Source organism: Hyaena hyaena, unplaced genomic scaffold (assembly GCF_003009895.1).
Source record: "Hyaena hyaena isolate Hyena2069 unplaced genomic scaffold, ASM300989v1 scaffold_79, whole genome shotgun sequence".
In the NCBI taxonomy this organism is placed as follows: Eukaryota; Metazoa; Chordata; class Mammalia; order Carnivora; family Hyaenidae; genus Hyaena; species Hyaena hyaena.
The window spans coordinates 2,553,851-2,571,629 of NW_024080711.1; the positions used below are offsets into that span (position 1 = coordinate 2,553,851).

The 17,779-nt window shown below is 37.7% G+C and overlaps 1 protein-coding gene across 3 annotated transcripts in view; it reads right to left on the bottom strand.

Annotated features, from left to right (window-relative positions):
* Positions 1-6,051: 6,051 nt before the first annotated feature.
* The window catches only part of AZIN1 (antizyme inhibitor 1), a 29,315-nt gene continuing 17,587 nt past the window's right edge, over positions 6,052-17,779 (bottom strand). For 2 of the 3 annotated variants that reach the window (XM_039233811.1, XM_039233812.1), the window contains 10 exons: positions 17,395-17,591; positions 15,122-15,295; positions 14,446-14,618; positions 12,609-12,743; positions 11,370-11,451; positions 10,915-10,989; positions 10,122-10,284; positions 7,514-7,629; positions 6,987-7,201; positions 6,052-6,755 (listed from right to left, as the gene is read on the bottom strand). In XM_039233811.1, coding sequence (XP_039089742.1) covers positions 6,644-6,755; positions 6,987-7,201; positions 7,514-7,629; positions 10,122-10,284; positions 10,915-10,989; positions 11,370-11,451; positions 12,609-12,743; positions 14,446-14,618; positions 15,122-15,295; positions 17,395-17,496 — 1,347 coding nt within the window. In that variant the 5' untranslated portion in view covers positions 17,497-17,591 and the 3' untranslated portion in view covers positions 6,052-6,643. The remainder of the gene's footprint in view (positions 6,756-6,986; positions 7,202-7,513; positions 7,630-10,121; positions 10,285-10,914; positions 10,990-11,369; positions 11,452-12,608; positions 12,744-14,445; positions 14,619-15,121; positions 15,296-17,394; positions 17,592-17,779) is intronic. The other variant, XM_039233813.1, reaches the window with a different exon arrangement.

A 17,779-nucleotide genomic window follows, 5' to 3' on the forward strand; every position in this document is an offset into this window, starting at 1 on the left:
TAGTGGCAAAGAGACCAGTTAGGAACTATTGAAACAGCCCAGTTAAGAGACAGGAGGGAGTGATGCTGGCAAGTCTCTAGAACCAGGCGTGGTTCCTGGTGAGCCTGCTGCCCTCGCCTGGGTCTCTGCGTCGGTTTGGTGCCGCGTATACTCTGGGTCATGCAGTGTGTGGGGGTGGTCAGCAGGCTGAAGAGGAACGCTGAGGTACAACGTAGTGGGTGAGGGCCTTCTCAGCTGCTGGTCTGGGGGCTGAGTTATGGGGAGGGAGAGGTTAAAATGTTGGAGATAAAAAGTGGCCACTCAGACTTGGACCATCTCTCATGGCCTCAGCTACAGATGTCCTCTGGGCTAGGCCACAGAGGTCTGAACCCTGGGCTTCGCCCTCCCCTACAGAAACAGCTGGAGACTTGCAAATTAGCCGCACCCTTTTGGTACAATTCGAATCTACCATTTCTAGGTGTACCTAAGGGCTTACTCGAGGGCTGGACCGACTTCAGATGGTCTCCCCGGATTTTCTTCTCCAGAGTCACAGACCCCTGTAATCTTCAAAGCCAGTTCACTGCACTATTAGAGAAAAAAATGATTGGAAGTCGCAGAAGGAAAATGCTGGGCACTCAGTGTTAATGAAGTCATGCTTTTCCCGGGAGAAGGGGGGTTGGAATGTTGGGGTGAAAACAGAGGTGGCTGGGAGGCAGGGCCATACAACATTATGAATCACTTAATAGGAAAAAACAAAGACCTCTGCAGGAAAAAAGGAAGATAAAAGAAAGGACGAGAGCTGGGAAATGTAATAAGCAAAGAAAGGGAGGGGACAGAAGAAAGGCGCAGCCACTAAGAGCGGAGCGGGCAGGCGGGAGCACTAAGGCAGTGAGGCCAGGGGCCCCGGGGCACGATGTTGCCCCAGTGTGATTGGCAGCATACCTGTTAGTTTTGTCCCCTAAAGTTCACGTTGAAGCCCTAGTGCTCAGTACCTCAGGATATGACCTCATTTGGATATAGGGTAATTGCAGGTGTAATTAAAGTTAACATGAGGTCATTAGGGTGAGCCCTAATCCAATATACCTGCTGTCCTACCTAAAAGGGGAAATTTGGGCAGACACACATGCAGGGAGAATGCCATGTGTAGACGAGAACGGCCATCTACAAGGCAAGGAAAGAGGGAACAGGTCTTTCCCTCACAGCCCTCCGAAGTAACCGACACTTAATCCCCGGACCCTGGAACGCTAGCCTCGAGGACGGACACAACAAATCTGTTGCTGGTCGTCTCCAGTTTGTGGTACTGTTAGGGCGGCCCTGGCAGCTAATACACGTCTTAGCAGAAACTGCTTCTGACCTTAGACAGTAAACCTGATCCAGCCTTTTTAAGGACTGGATACTGTGGTGCTCCTCCAAGGTTTCCCGCAAGGCCCATGGGACTCATGCCCCCGCCCCGGAATATCAGGTGCGTCTGAAGACTCACAGTTGCAGCTAATGGCTTCATTCTTCACTTGGAATTGGCTCATAACATTGTCCAGAGAATCATCCCTTGCCACAGGGAATTGCTCACCCAAACTGAGGTCTTGCACAATGTGGCCTATAACCAGCGAACGACTGGCTGATACTGGGATACAAAGTCGCAGCCCCCACCCTTCAATTCGCTGTAACTGAAAGGCCATCCTAGCTCCAGAACTACCCCTATCATCAGCTGGGGCCTCCTTTCGAACTGCATTGTGACAACTTCCTCTGTCCACTCCTGCCTCCCATCTCCCAAGAACACTTCCAACCAACATTCTGCACGTGGCTGTGCATCCGGGAAACCCAATCCGAAACGACGACGGAGGCTTATCAAGTGTTAGGCTCAAATCTCTGCTCTGACATGTTTTAGCCGTAAAAATTTCAGGCAAATTCCTTAACCTATCTTCGTATCCCATTTCTTCAAATGCAAAAACAAGGAAGTTAGAGAAAGTCTTTAGGACACTTACAGCTTCTCATTTTTGTGTCATAGAACAGTGTCCTGAGGTTGCGGAGATGTGGGGCCTTGACTACATAGCTTAAGGCTACGCTTTTAGTTCCAATCCTTTTTAATCTGTTCAATTGCCACAGAATTGCTGCCACTCAAATGTAGGGTTACGGATAGCTACCGCTTGAGTGTTATCCGTTATTATCCTTTTCAACCCTACTCCCTCCTGAGAGGTTTTGAAACTGCTTTGTTCCGAGGTGATTGGTTTTATTAGGGATCAATGTGAATATGAACTTCATGGCTCCTAGTATTTTTGTTTCTAGAAACACTAGTGAAAGCAGAACCTGACAGCCAGTTTTATCAAGCTCAGGATCATACAGAAACGCGTATTCCTCTAATATTTGCCAGCTACCTCAATTCGCCAAGTTATGAGGCACACCCATCCACAACTACGGTTACTTCCCCATTTCAGATAACCCTTCTCCCACCTGCAACCCTTCGGCTTCCTCAAACCCTGGCTCTTCTTCAAATGCCGCAGTGATCGTCCTACTTAGGTTACGTCTGAACTATTATGTGTAAAACTATCCTGAGCCAAAATCAAGAATTGGATGCTCGACTAAGCCATCCAGGCACCCCAAGTGTGTTGCATCCTTGTAGAATTAGAGGAAACTGAACTTGGAAAATGCTCTTGGTTCACTTCTGTTGAGAACCTAAGAGTGAAGAAAAATCTCTTGAGAGTAGCTTTAAAGTCATGAAGAGTTAAATGTTAAGGGACAGTCTCCAGATAAAAGATACTGCACCCTTACCTTGGAAATTAAAAAGTTGCCAAAGGGAAAAATAGACTTGGAATATGGAGCTGAGACCTTCTAGAAAGAAAGCAATTTGAGACACAAAATTGAGGAGAGGAAATCAATAAAATCCCGAGAATTAAAATTCCTAACCTTGAGTCCGAAGTCGTCTTTTCTGCATACTGCTAAACCCTGAGGTGGTGTCAAAGTTGTAGGCATAGGCACACGCCAGATAGCCTGGCACCATTATTTAGGGAAAGCTTTAAGTTATCCAGGCCTAAATTTAATCTGAATAATATCCTACTAAGTTTACTGCAAGATTTTCTTCTGCACTCTTACAAAACCTTTTGGGGGGGTGGTGAACACCAATGCACAATCACTTCATTGGTCAACTGCAGGTTAACTTTTCAACTTCCCGTAGTTAAATCAGTAGTAATCTTCTCACTAGGTCATCAACTGCAAAGGGTGTTAAAAGCCATAAGCAGTGTTATGGTATAATAAGGATTGGAATGACCATTTAACGATGAAAATCCATTTGAAGCTGAAGTCAAGATAGGTCAAGGGATTCAAGAGTTAAGAGATGGCTCTTACCTGCTCCAAGACAACACACGAAATGAGCATCTTGGGTAGACTAAGCCCTCTATTCATTGCCATTAAAAAAAATGTCTGCCCAGTCCATTTTCAGCAGATAAAACCTAAATCCTTTAACTGCCCAACACTGGACAGAGTGCCTGGAGCAGCTGTGTGTCCCCCTACCTATACTGCACTCTGGGTGAAGACAAAAACTGTGATTAAGAAACATGTAACACCGACAATCTGTAGTAAGCAAAGGAAAAACAAATTCCCTCAACACATTTAAGAGTAGGCACGGCTACTTTCAAGTTAACTTGCCCAAATGGATGATCACACATTGCCAGAATTTCTTCAAACTTAAAATGCTTTCCTATTTCTCTACTTTTGAAACCCCATCCTGAAATAGCAACGAAGAGCTAGGGAAAAAATCTAATCCAAACTATCCTTAACAAATTTGACTGCAATCCCAGCAGAGGAAAAGGCTTCAGAAATCGTAACTTACTTTTGCTATCAAAAGACGATTTTTTAAAAAGTTTTGTTATCCTAGGCTAGGTTTATTCTCATTATAAAAGTCCGAATCTGCAAATAGACCATTCTTTTATTGTGCCTTCAGGATGGACAAGACAGGAATTATAAAGTATTTGTAGGGTTTACTCACAACTTGAACATGGAAGACTATGGATTTTTCTCCTCTTCTATTTTGGTCAATTAAGCAAGTATTCTTACTATACAGTTGGTCAAGTTGCCAATAACAAAAGAAAATAAAAAGTCCCCAAAAGGGGACAAAAAATGAACAGTGGCTTTTTAACCACAGTACTTCCAATGAATGTTATCAGTGCCCACCTTTACTTGGTATCTAATTTATATCAATTTCATTTAGTTTTCAGTTTAAAATTATTAAGAGGCTGGTGAATTAATGGATCTATCTAGAAAATGCGGTCCTGGAAACATATTAGTGCTCACATATATACTAACTTAACCAAAATTCCTTATGTAATGCCCAGAATGTTACCAGATTTGCTACTTTAAAATTAAGATTCTGGAAGAAAAATTGGAAGTTAATAATATCCAGAGTTAAAACGCAGAATTAACTCTCTTTCACAATAGAAGCCAAAGTAAAAAAACATGAGGAATAAAAACATTTTATCTGTGTATTCAGAATCACACACAAATTACCTTTACAGTTCAATTTACTATATAGAAATCATTTGGGTTTTATATTTTCCGTTAAATTCTGAACTGAGATTACAATATTGTTTAAAAAAAAGATTGTTACATTAATTCAGTACTTTTTAGCATACCAAATTGAAATACATTTAGTTCAAACTTCAGATTACGGCAAACAGTCTTCAAATACAATACAGACATTTCTTAAGGTTACCATTTCATTCACATGTGGTATTTGCCAACTCTGAGCTGTATATACAGAACAGCTCCCCTGTGAATATGGCGAAGTTGACAAGCCATGAAGCTCAAAGTTGTAAAGTCAAGCCAAGAACTCAAAGCTGTACCATCTTGTAGAAGGTCTGTCATTTCTGGACCACAAAACACAACATGTAAAGAAGGTTGGGAAGAATTCCTCCTCTTTATTACGGTTAAAAAAAGTTGCATGTAGCTTGGAACTTTGCATAAAACCCCATATTATGCCTTGGTAAAGTCCAAGGGTAATTAGAGGACAATGGACTGGGGTCTCAAATTTAATCAATAGAACCCATGAAATTCAAATGGGCATCAATCAAATCAAAAAATATTAAGCACCTACTGGTTTAGAGTGAAATTTATTAGAGATTCATGATCAATTTCTTTCCACCTTGAAATCAAGGTGTAAAAACCAGCTATTAAGTGCATTCCAAACTTCTCCTATGTAGCACAGGTAGAATTTTCTGTCCATTGGCACCAAAGTGAAGTCACATTTCCTCTTGGGAGACAGAAATTCCACATCTGAACATAGAGTAAGTTAGGAAAAAAGGACCCCTGTTGTTTATATTTTATTACTATTGTGATTCTGAGATCTAGGATTACTAATATACTAGCAGTGAACAACGTAAACGCCTGGCAACAACTGTCAGGTTAGTAACGCTAACTCCCTTCCCCCAGTCACAAAGTTTTAGTATGAAAAGAATTAAAATTACTAAGCTGAAAGGGAAAGAACAAGGAATGAAGAGTTAACTAAAACAAACTCCTAAAGTTTGAAATCATTGCAATTGAGAAACTGAGAACAGGTGTGCTTCACCCCACCCCCTTACAACTCTGAATTTAAATAATGTTCCGTGCAAAAGAGCATCAGGTTTCTGGATATAGATGTAGCCCTTCTTTAAGTTTTAGTGCGCTGCAGACTTCTCTGCAATTTTATTTCCCTCCCCCCAAGTTTACTCAAAGTATTTAATAGAGTCTTCCATTTCAGCCAAAAGATTTGTAATTCAAAGATTTACTAAGGTATTCTATGCATTCTATCTATACAGAAACACCTATTATTACAATTGGCTTATGCAGAATTAACATTTTTGGTGTTAAAATTGTTAAACATCATGCTTACTGCACATCAACTCTCCATAATGAATCTGAACTTCACAATGATTTACCAAACATTTTACTTAAATTACTAATTAAATAACTGAAAAAAATGTACTGAGCCAAACTAAACTTAAATGGGATATAAAGGGAGAAAAAAAACACCTTCAAACAGTCCATATACACATCTATTTCAAAACTACCTTTGCTAGCTAGCCACTTTCCCAAAGTTTTAGCCTGAAAAAAAAAAAAAAACCGTAAAATCTACACAAAATTTTATTGCAATCATACAAGGGTTACATTAGGTCAAATACAACAAATACTATGATGCAATTTTACATTTATTAAACTACAGTTCAAAGCACAAATTTACACACTCTAAATACACTAAACGCATCTAATGAAGTCACACTGGTCCTCCACTGACATCTGATATATCTGGGTGAAAGACATGAACTTTACAAGACTTTTTAACATGAATCCTTAGTATAAAAACTGTGTACTTGTATGTAAACGATTTAATGGGGAACCCAATTAATGGGCTTCCATCTCCACTAAGTCATCCATTTTGTTGCATATTTTATTTTAAACGCTTAAGGGGTAGGACAAACTGGTAAGTTTAAATCTGGATACATTATCTAAATCTCCCAAATACCCCCCCCCCCATGAATTATAGATGAAAGCTGATTTCGTCTGGTCCCAAACAGCTATTACTAATAGATTTTTTTTCCCAAGAGAATTAACAGAATAAGATTGAATTTGTTTCACACTGGAATGTAGACCAGACAAGCTTAACCTGCAACTTCAGATCTAGAGAAGCATTAATGCCTGTTTAAGCTTCAGAGGAAAAGCCATCTCCTTGGCTCAGCTGAATGCAAGAAGGCACAAAGAAGAAGTTCTTCATCATTGTGTCCGAAGTAATTCCAGCATCCTGCATCTCATACCTAACATTAAAAAAAAAAAAAAAAAAAAAAGTATAATTCTAAATTAAGCACAAAGACCATGTAACAAATGGACAGGACTATAAAAGTGACTGGTCTTCCAATAACCCTTACCAGAGGAGCACTCTGCTGTTACATGTTAGGCATTTATTTGTTACAGGACTAAAATCATCAGCAAACATCTTAAGTCATCTTAAGTATCCAACCACCTTGAAAATGAAATCAATACCTTACCAATCACTGAATGACATCATGTAGTAAATTGTCGGCCTCTGACAATCATTAAAAGCAGATGGTTCATGGAGGGAATCTGCTCCCATGTTATCAAAGATAAGCCAATCTCCTACATTCAGCTCAGGAAGAAGACAGTTTTCCACAATTTGATCAAGCTCATCACAGGATGGACCCCAAAGGCTGCTTGTAAACAGAGGCTCATCTTCCTTGTATTTCTGTAGGAAAAGGTTTTTTTTCATTAAATTTTTTACTTGTGTTCATGCAGGTAATTAATTTGAGGGAGGACAAGAGCGTTTTTCACTGAATCAGACCCAATGTGCCTATGAAAGGCAGGCCTAGAGCCAGGGGCACTGGTGCTCCTTAACTCCGAGACGGGCAAACCCTCAAACGAGGGCAATATTCCCCATCCTAAAGTATTTCTCCAAAAATTGGGATGCATCTTAAAAACAAAAAACAAAACAAAACCCCCAAAAGCTCAGTTTCATAAACGGCCAAATAAGCAGTTCTGGTATTTATGATAAACTTGCCTTGTGAACCTCTGGAATGGTATTTAAGTCCTCAGACAGTTTACTTGCAAAAGAACCATAAACACCATCATTCATATAATACATGAAGGCTGGTTCATCACTTCCGGTTTTTTCTACTGAAAAAGCAGAAAAAATAAAGATGAATTTATACTGAAATGTCTAATATAGTTATTATGCAAGGCATAGCAAACAGATTGAATATTTATAGAACATAGTTTGCACATTTCCCAAATATTTCAAGTAATTAAAAAAATATATACTGACATTCCTTAAAACTGTTACCCTAAAAACTGAAAAAACATTTCACACAGGAAGATGACCAATAAACACACGAAAAAAGTTTGCTACAGAAGTTACCAGGTAAATAAATTAAAACTATAATGAGCTATCACCACCACACACCTATGGAATGGAGAAAATTAAAAAGTGGCAATACTAAAATATCCGTGAAAGTGGGGAAACAATCAGAACTTGCACATATACCCCTCCAGGGGGAGGATAAAATAACCACTTTGAAATCTTTGAAAATATCGATCTACTCTGTGACCCGGCATTTCTGTTCTTATTTTCTCCAGTGAAATGAAAAATGTCCATAAGACTTACACAAGAATGTTAAGCTTCATTCATAATAGCCCACAACTGCAAACAACCAATTATTTATTGCCAAGGAGAATGGGTAAATTGTATGTTCACAGTGGAGTATCAGTACTGAACATGAACCAAAGTAGTTCAGACATTATACTGAGCTGTCCTAAAATACATGCTAGATGATTCCATTTATATGAAGTTTGAGGACAGCCCAAACCAATCTACGGTGGAAAGACCATCATAGTGGGGGCTATCTGGCAAAGGAACAAAACTGGGAAAAAAATTCTAAGATATGAAATTTATGTTTTTAGAGGAATGTTAATATTGGACTTCATTATTTGTCAAATCATATACTTAAGACTGTGCTCAATGTATAAAAAGGACATGTCAGGCGCAGTGAGCACAATCAATACTCTTCTTGGTTTTTAAAATACCACTCTCCGTTAAAATGGACTGAAGCTCTTTGGGAAATGGCAAACTCCAGATCTGAGGCAGGTAAAGAAGAACCTTGAACATCTATATAATGCTTTATTGTGTAACAAATTAATGATACATGCCCATTAGGAATATTAGAAAATATGTTGTAAGCAGAATGAAAAATCAAAACATTCATATTACTACCAACCAGTGATATCATTTTACATATATTCTCTATTTTTTGAAATGTAAATTTGAATTTTTTAATAGTTTATTGTCAAGTTGGTTTCCATATAACACCCAGTGCTCATCCCCACAAGTGACCTCATCCATGCTCATCATCCCTCTCCCCCTCCCCCATCAGTCCTCAGTTTTGGAACATGTATCTTGATGTACTATTAAGTAAAGAACTGCTCAGGAAATAATGCAGACAGGCCAAAAGGACCCAAATTTTGGGCAGTAAATAATGAAAAGTAATAGATTACATAACCTATTTAATAAATATCTAGGAGTCTAAACTAATATAAATAGGTTGGTAGGAAAAGAAAGCTATTCTTTTAATTTTTTTTTTTTTTTAAATTTCTGAGGTGGGGGGGCAGTGTGAGCAGGGGAGGGTCAGAGAGAGAGGGAGACACAGAATCCGAAGCAGGCTCCAGGCTCTGAGCTAGCTGTCAGCACAGGGCCCGGTGTGGGGCTCGAACCCACGAACAGGGAGATCATGACTTGAGCTGAAGTCAGACGCTTAACCGACTAAGCCACCCAGGCGCCCCTAGAACAGGACTTTCTACATTTTTTTAAGGTAATACTGGTCAGCAAGACGGACTGACTACAGTGCCTTTTTGTTGGTTTGACAAGAGACTAAAGATTTAGACTGTTGGCCCTTTTTATGAAAGAGAGCATAGGGGCGCCTGGGTGGCTTAGTCGGTTAAGCGTCCGACTTTCGCTTAGGTCATGATCTCGCGGTTGTGGGTTCGAGCCCCGCGTCGGGCTCTGTGCTGACTGCCAGCTCAGAACCTGGAGCCTATTTCAGAGTCTGTATGTCCCTCTCTCTCTGACCCTCCCCTGCTCACGCTGTCTCTTCTCTCTCTCTCTCTCTCCTAGAAATAAATAAAAATATTAAAAAAAAAAAAAAAAAAAGAGCATAAAGCAGATTGTCTCCCATGAGTAAAAGTACCATGACAAGAGACACTCCAATAAACACCGGTTCTCACAGGATAGGAGAATCAATCAGCTGGGGAAGCTTATCTAAAATACACGTATCCTAACAGCAGAACCAAGAGGTAGATTCAGGAGGTCCTTCCCAACACATACCATCCATGTCCTACAGTATTTTACACTTGACTAGTATCTGATCATTTCAATTAGTTTGTAGATGAATTGATCTAACAGAAACAAAACTATAAGGGGGAACCTGGGTAGCTCAGTTGGTTAAATATCTGACTTCGGTACCGGTCATGTTCTTACTATTCGTGTTTTTGAGCCCCGCGTCCAGCTCTCTTTCAATGCAGAGCCCGCTTTGGATCTTCTGCCCCCACCTCTGTCCCTCCCCCACTTCTACTCTCTTCAAATGGGGGGAAGGGGGACTATAAACTTTGTAGCTTACCTCCAGAGGAAAATTTGTCATTTTCAACAACCTTCTTGGCAATGATATTAACTGCAAGTGTAAATGCAGAAGACACATAGTAGCTTCCAGGTTCTGAAATTATCTTAATGCCAGATCCTTCAGGAAAGTAGACATCCAACAAAGGGCTGATAACATGATTAACCTATAAATTTGAAACACCACATTATGATTTCAATATTGAATTACTCTAACACTAGCAATAAAAGAGCAAAACTTCAAATCAGCTTCTTAGTATTATAAAATGAGGGATGGAGGGCAGAGCAGGAAGGTGAGTAATAATGTACATCTGAGTAAAATAGCTTAAACTATCCAAATTATAAATTCGCTTGTGCCATCAAGTACCCCTAAGAGTAGAAACAACTGTATACAAACTTATTGTAAATATGTTACAGAGTTCACAGAATTTTATTAAGCTTTTCAAAGTTAGATAGGGACTTCCCATTGCCTCTTCATCTTAGAATCAAATTAAAAATTTTTTAATGTTTATTTTTGAGAGAGAGAAAGAGAGTGGGGGCAGAGAGAGGGAGACACAGAATCTGAAGCACCTCCAGTTTCTGAACCCAGTGTGGGGCTTGAACGCATAGACTAGAAGATCATGACCTGAACCAAAGTCAGACACTTAACTGACTAAGCCTCCCAGATGCTGCAGAATCAAATTTTAAACAGATGTTACAGGGTTTATTTCCTGCCATTGCTAAACTCTAGTCTACATCTAACACTGTAGTAAAGAATGAGATTATTCCAGGGGATCCATCCACTGAACAAAGTTTACCTCTTCCAACTGAAATTCAGATCCTGTGAAGCCTCCACCAATGTCTAACATGTTCATTGTGAAGCCAAATTCTCCCTAGAGATAGGAAAAATACTTTAAATGCTTATCTGAATTGTAAGCTACAAGGACATTTCAAACACACCTTCCCAAGGAGGTTAATTAGATCTGTTCTAATCTTTAGTATAGAAAGTGTTTTGGTCTCTACTAACAGAAGCAGGTTTACTCAATACTAAGTGTGTGAGGTTTTCCTGAGGTCTGTCCTGTCTTGTAGCCACAGACAAATAAATTACGATTTCATCTCTTTACCCATTAAAAAATGTGACTGTATGGAATGGATTATAAAAAACGAGGCAGATATCTTAAGTATATGAAGGTACTTCAGGGGTAGTAAAACAATGAATATTAGTCTTAAATAACATCCTGCCTTAAAGTATCAAAATGACATAAAAACTTACAGCCATGTCAAACACACATCGAGCATCAGACAGAGCATGTACGTAGACTTGAGATTCTTTGCAAGTGCTTGAAACATGAAATCTGGAAGAAGTGTAATAAATTTAAATCAATAGCAAATTTTAGAAGTCCTTCCTGTAATTGTTTTTAGTTCTCATTTACCAGACTGACACCGTATTCACAGTAATATTACCAAATATTTAAAGAATTGGAAGCACACGCCTCTAATTATCCAAGTAATAGCAGTTTTTAAAAAATGCCATGTATGGCACCGTAATTTTATGAAGAATTTAACAATGAGCTCTGTAACTATCAGAAAGAAGAGGCTTTTATGTGTATGAAGTAACAAACATCACCAATAAAACTTGGTCACAAAATCTTTGAATGTACAATTTTATCTGACAAAATATAAAACTGTCTACTGTGAAATATAAATGTACATTCAGCTGAGTATTACTAGACTCGTTAATATTACTTATTGAGAAATACTTATCAGAGATTCGTAACAGAATACTTAAGACTATGGCAGTGGTTACACGAATCTGTTAAAATTCATATAAAGTATAAAACCAAAAAGTCAATTTTCCTGCATGTTAACTTAAAAAACAGAAATTTGAAAACTCTCAAATCAGTCAATATTATCACCTAAGGCAGAATTAAACTTAAAGATGGATAAAGAATCACCACTGTTATGAACAACTGAAAAAGCAAGACCTTGCCTAGCAATGGACTGGCAACTCAAAAAATGTGCCACTTTGTGCTCCAAATTGGACTCAAACCATAGTTCTGAGATTATGACCCAATCATTAAATCTCTTTGGGGCTCAGTTTCTGCATACTTAAAAATCAAGAAGGTAGAACAATGTCTGATTTACTGGAGTGCCCAAGAGATTAAGAAGGAAAAAAATTTAAAGATGGGAGAAAAATAAAAGTACACAACTCAAATGAATGTCATTTAGGTATTCATTAGAATTCTAGTACATCCTCTCCCTTTAGTTTAAAAAAGAAGGGGGGGTGTTAAATTACTAACCTGATTATGATTTTATCTCTTAGGGAAGGGGAAGGTATAGGCACAAAATTATATACAGAATAAAGCATATTTAGTTGTTTTTCCTAGACTAAGGAAAAAAATCTCTAAACTGAAAGCTGAATCTATTAGAGTTCATGCAAAAGAAGTCTTAAAAATCAACTAGAAAGACAAAGATTTATCACCATAAAATGAAATTTAAAACAAATACTCACTTAACCCCAATAATTTGGACATCAAGTTCCTTAGCACATTCCAAGAGATGCCTACAGTTCTTCAGGGTAGTGCCAAACTTCATGTTACCCTCTTCGCCTCCAATATTATCTTCTGTTGCAATATGTAGTAAGACCCTAAGAGAAGGGGAAGATGATTGGGGCAGAGTTGGTTTACATCATCATCAGCACATGTGAAGCCTGAAGATTGTAGGAAGTATGTTGATTATGTTGCCAGTGCTCCCAAATCCAGCGACGGTTGAATCAAGTGAACCTAATGAAAAACAATCCTGTATAGAGAAAAAACTAGCCATTAGGGCCTAAAGCATGAAGCTTTCAAGGATGGGAATTTGGAAAATGCAGGAAGTTAAGACTCTGTTGTAGCAGCAAGAGTCAGTTGGGCTCTGTAATGAAAGACGACATTACTTTCAAATGAAGTCCATCAGTCCATAAAATCACCTAGAAAGACTAAATTGAACAGCAATGCCATCGTTGTCTTTCAGTTAAAAATATCAGGGCTTTAAATGTTTCATTTCCTAAATTGTTCCAGCTACCTAACTTTCCACCACTTAGTCTTAGAATACCTATCCATCTCATACATCTTACCAAGAAATTGGCAAACACACAAGTTATTTTATGCATCTGTTTAACAGCAGCCTTTCAAATGCGGATTCAACTCTATTTGGTATTTCCCTCTAAATGACAACAACCAAGACACAACGATCATGACTGTTACTTGAGGAGACACTCAAATAATTACAAACCACTAAAACCCACAAATATACAAATGCTGTTTGTAAAACTGTTTTCCCAAAGAAGTCTTGATGAATGACTGATAATGAGAGGAGCCAAGTCTGATAAAAGCAAAATTATTCTTGACAGTATCAAGAATGTACCATCCACTTTATAGTTTACACAGTAAACATCCCAAATCAGGGCTGTCTTCAAAAGATCACAGAACAGAAGATTTTTTAGAGAGACCAACTGGTTCACTAGCATTTTCTCCAAAAGGGCTTTATTCAAAGGTTTTTAGAGTAATCAATCCTGTCAGGACACCTAAGAATACCATTAAAGTCAATTAAGAAAATTATAAATCTACAAGGAAAATATGGATATGATGCACATTCGCAGGACACACTCAATGCATTAAAAACAAGCAATTTTGTACCAATACAATATACTTTTAGTATATCCTACAATCTTCTTGATGTACCAGTTTGTGACAAGATTAAATATGCCTTTTGCTTTTAAAAAGTCAACATTTTAATTAAAAAAATCTTGGGATGCATGTTAGGTACAAAAAAAAAACCCAAAACAAAACAAAAAAAACCTTCTTGTGCAAAGAGAAGAGTGGGCCTTAGAAAACAAACCCCTCAAATCTACAGACTAGACTCCTAAGATACTGTCACTAAGGACACCCATTTAAGAACTACAGCCAAAGGCAGATTAAACCCTCAGCTAACCAGGAAAAAAAGCTGGCCAACACACAGCTTGTTTCCAATATGACAAATAACTAGTAGGGTTGATGTGATTATGAAAATACAGCTGTGGTCTTCATTTTAATATCCTAAGAACCCCATTTTCTTCCTTGAATTCAAGATTAAAAATTCATATTCCAAACTGTCCTGATCTCCTCCCAACTCTACAAGAAGGATCAGATGTGGCCAGCCAATAAAATATATTCTTCCATATACTAGCATTTTCCATATAAGAACTTTAAAGAAGTTAAAAAAATTTATAACACACATCACTACTCTACATAAACGTTGCCTTTTCCCAAGCCAAAGACAAACCCAAACCCTAAGCAGTAAGATAATACTCCCATGAGTTTTACACTTACTTGGCATTTGGGTGATTACGTGCAATTTTCTTCAATTCAACTTCATTGTCACACGTCATGATGTTCACTCCAATTTTTGCTGCATACTTTATTTGAGACACTTGCTTGCAAGGACTTATGTAAATGATGTTTTCTGGAGATACACCCAATTCTTGCACTAAAGCCATTTCAGTCTATAAAAATACATTTTAAATAGTGTCATCTAAAAAGCAAAAATTTTATTACCCCTTTTCATTCAATTACTACTTTCTAACTTTTATTTTTTAGCTAACTTCAAATTATATTAAGTTGGCATTGCATAAGGTCACAGTTCATATTCTGGTAATGCTTACTACACTACTCTGTATTAAAATCCTTTTAAAAGGCATAATTACCACCAGAGAAATCTCCTGGTTTAGAATTATTTTGCTGTTACCAGAAGTAAAGGTCTAGCTAGCTCTAGCCTAAGAAGGAGGAACAAATAAGTTCTTGATTAAAGATAAAGCTTTTCAAAGTCTCATCTCACTGAAACTTTCCTTTCATTGGCATAAAGTTTGTAAATTTCCAATACGCTGGGAAGAGTTTAAAAACATCAAAAAGTGAAACTTCCTTGCAAGTTTTCTAACTGCTGTAACCAAAAGTTAAAGTGCGTACTAAATTGTTGCAGTTCAGTGACAAAGTAATGAAAAACACTTACTTTACTGGAACAAGCAAATCCAGTTCCAAGAGCTGCCAAAATCTCAAGTACAGCTGGAGTGGAGTTGCACTTTACTGTGTAAAATGGCTTTATCTGAGCCACTACATTCTGCCACTGACTGTGTTTCTTCACAATCTTTCCAAGATCTCCCACAAAAAATGCATTTTTCCCGGTCTATTATGATCATGAAAAGAAAAAAAAAAAAAAAGAAAGAACTATTAAAGATAAGAGTACCAAAAGTAGTAGAGAACTCCCTTTTCCTCCATAAATGAGCCAAGATACACTTTCACATACATTACTATATATAAGGTTTAAGAGTAATTAAAGCTAGATAGAGCAAATACAGGAGAATCCAAATACCGTTTTCTTTTTAAACTTGACTCTTTGCTGTGTTATGCTTGCCTATTAAATATTCTCTTCTTTGCTTTTAAAAAAACCCATCAATTATAGTAACTTTCTACTTTATAACTGCCTCAGTTTGGGGGAGTAGAGGAGAAGGAAAGCACCTGTTTCCTTCCATGCTTTCCTATACTGTTTAAACTACTTTGGTAGTTCAGGACCTAATTTCCTAATACAGTGGGTAGAAACAGGAATGTTAACCAAAATAAGCTATATTATCTCCATTACAAATTGCACATAAAGACAGGATGGTAAAACAAGAAAGCAAGGACACTAAGAACCAATCTTTAAGGAGACAAAGTTGGTAACCTATATACACAGAGGTGGCAAAATTATATTTAAAAAATACATAAGTACAGTAAATGTCAGTTGAACCTGAGTAAGAATATTCTTCAAAACTCAGGTAACAGATTTTAATTAGGGATCTAGGGAAATGTGTAATGATTTTAACACAGCTATTCTAGGGTAAGAGAAATGACTATAACATGTCAGGCAGAGAGACCATAAATTACTCAATGTAATATGGCAGACCAAACAATCTTATTTAGAATACACAACCATTGTTTGCGCTATGAAGACAATATTACTGTTTTCTATTCTTTAATACACTTGAAAATGTATACATTACTGGAACATACTGAACAGGATATAGACATGATTGGAAATTATGGTTTCTGTGTGGCAGATATGGGACAATTGCACTCAAGTTGCCCCATTCTTTAAAGATATGCCATCCCTAATGTTCTAAAGACAGAAAATTTATTTTTACTTTAATATGGAAAAAAAAATAAGACAATTATGCCTACCAGCAAGAGAACTGGGATTTAAGAACAAAAACAAAAACAAAAACAAAAACACCAAACAAGATGTTTAGTTGTAACCACCCTTGGGCCATACAATTAGATGCACTAATTGTGCTAGATCCCCACCGCTAGGAGAGAATAGGGCTGCAAGACTAACCCTCACTGAATGTTATTAAATGTGGGATATTTCAATATTGTTGGACAAGAATGAATGAAAGGAATAGTCTAAAGATCATTATCTGACCCACAGAGAATGTTGCATAAGTTAGAGGACTAAGAGAAGGGGTCGGCAGACTTCCACTAGGAGGTTCCTAGTGACCTGAGAGAAGGAACTACAGGATGGCTTGGCTATACAATAGGCTATACAATATGACAAGTCTCATAAATTTTTTCCTCAAAAATTTTGACAGCAGGGGAAAAGAGATTTGCTGAGGTGTGGGAAGACTTGAGCACATCTGTAAAGGTCAAGAGAAGTACTTTTGTATCCTCTTACTGAACATCAATAACATGAAAATTTTTCAATAAATTTGGAAAAATGGGCCATTAGCTCCAACAAAAAACCCAAATTTTATCAGTAAGACAATAAACAAAAATAGTCCTATTAGTAAGTACCAAACAAAAAAAATCTTAAGTAGCAATATGAGTCAACAGAAGTGGACATCTGGCACAGAGTAAACATTCCAGTGTAAGTTATCAAATTCTCAGCCAACATACATGACCAAAGTTATATAAAATACAAATTAAAATCTACTCAAGCATATAGTTGAGAAAAATGGAGTAAAAAGCCATGTAGTGACTACTAAGAGGACAGCAACATAATCAAGAAAAGAGAACATACAAGAGCTGGGCACAGCAAAGAGTGGTTAGAAAGCCACTCGTTTTAATCTGGGCTGGAAAGAAAACCTCATCATTACCCCAGGGAAGTGGTGGTGTCAAATTAAAGACAACGTAGAGAAGTGAACATCTGAAAAAAGTACTTTCATCAGATTAACATCTTCGAAATAGACCAGTGTTTTAGAATTCAGAAATTTGTAAACACTAAATTTGAGAAATGGGAGACAGCACACTTACCAGGGTGTGCTCATAAACATAGTTATCAATCACATTCCCAAGGTTTGTTCCTTCATCCAACAGGCCAACGGAGTAGTTTGCATCGTCAATAAATCCTTTCATCTCAGCCGTATTCCACAAAGCCGAAAGTCATAAACCAGGAAAAACAAGAGACGGCCACCAAGCCTTATGTCTGGGTCCTTAGAATATGCAACAAACTGTCAAAATAGAAGTTATTTCAAAGTCTGTATTATTTCACTATTAACCTTAATATAGAAGTTATCAATGAAAGTGTGCTAAGTGTCCAAATTAGTGAGGAATCTGTATCACTTAACACTTGCAGAAACACTGGATCATTCAACATCTTTTAGTGCCCATTTTAAAGTGAATGTGTATTTTATACATT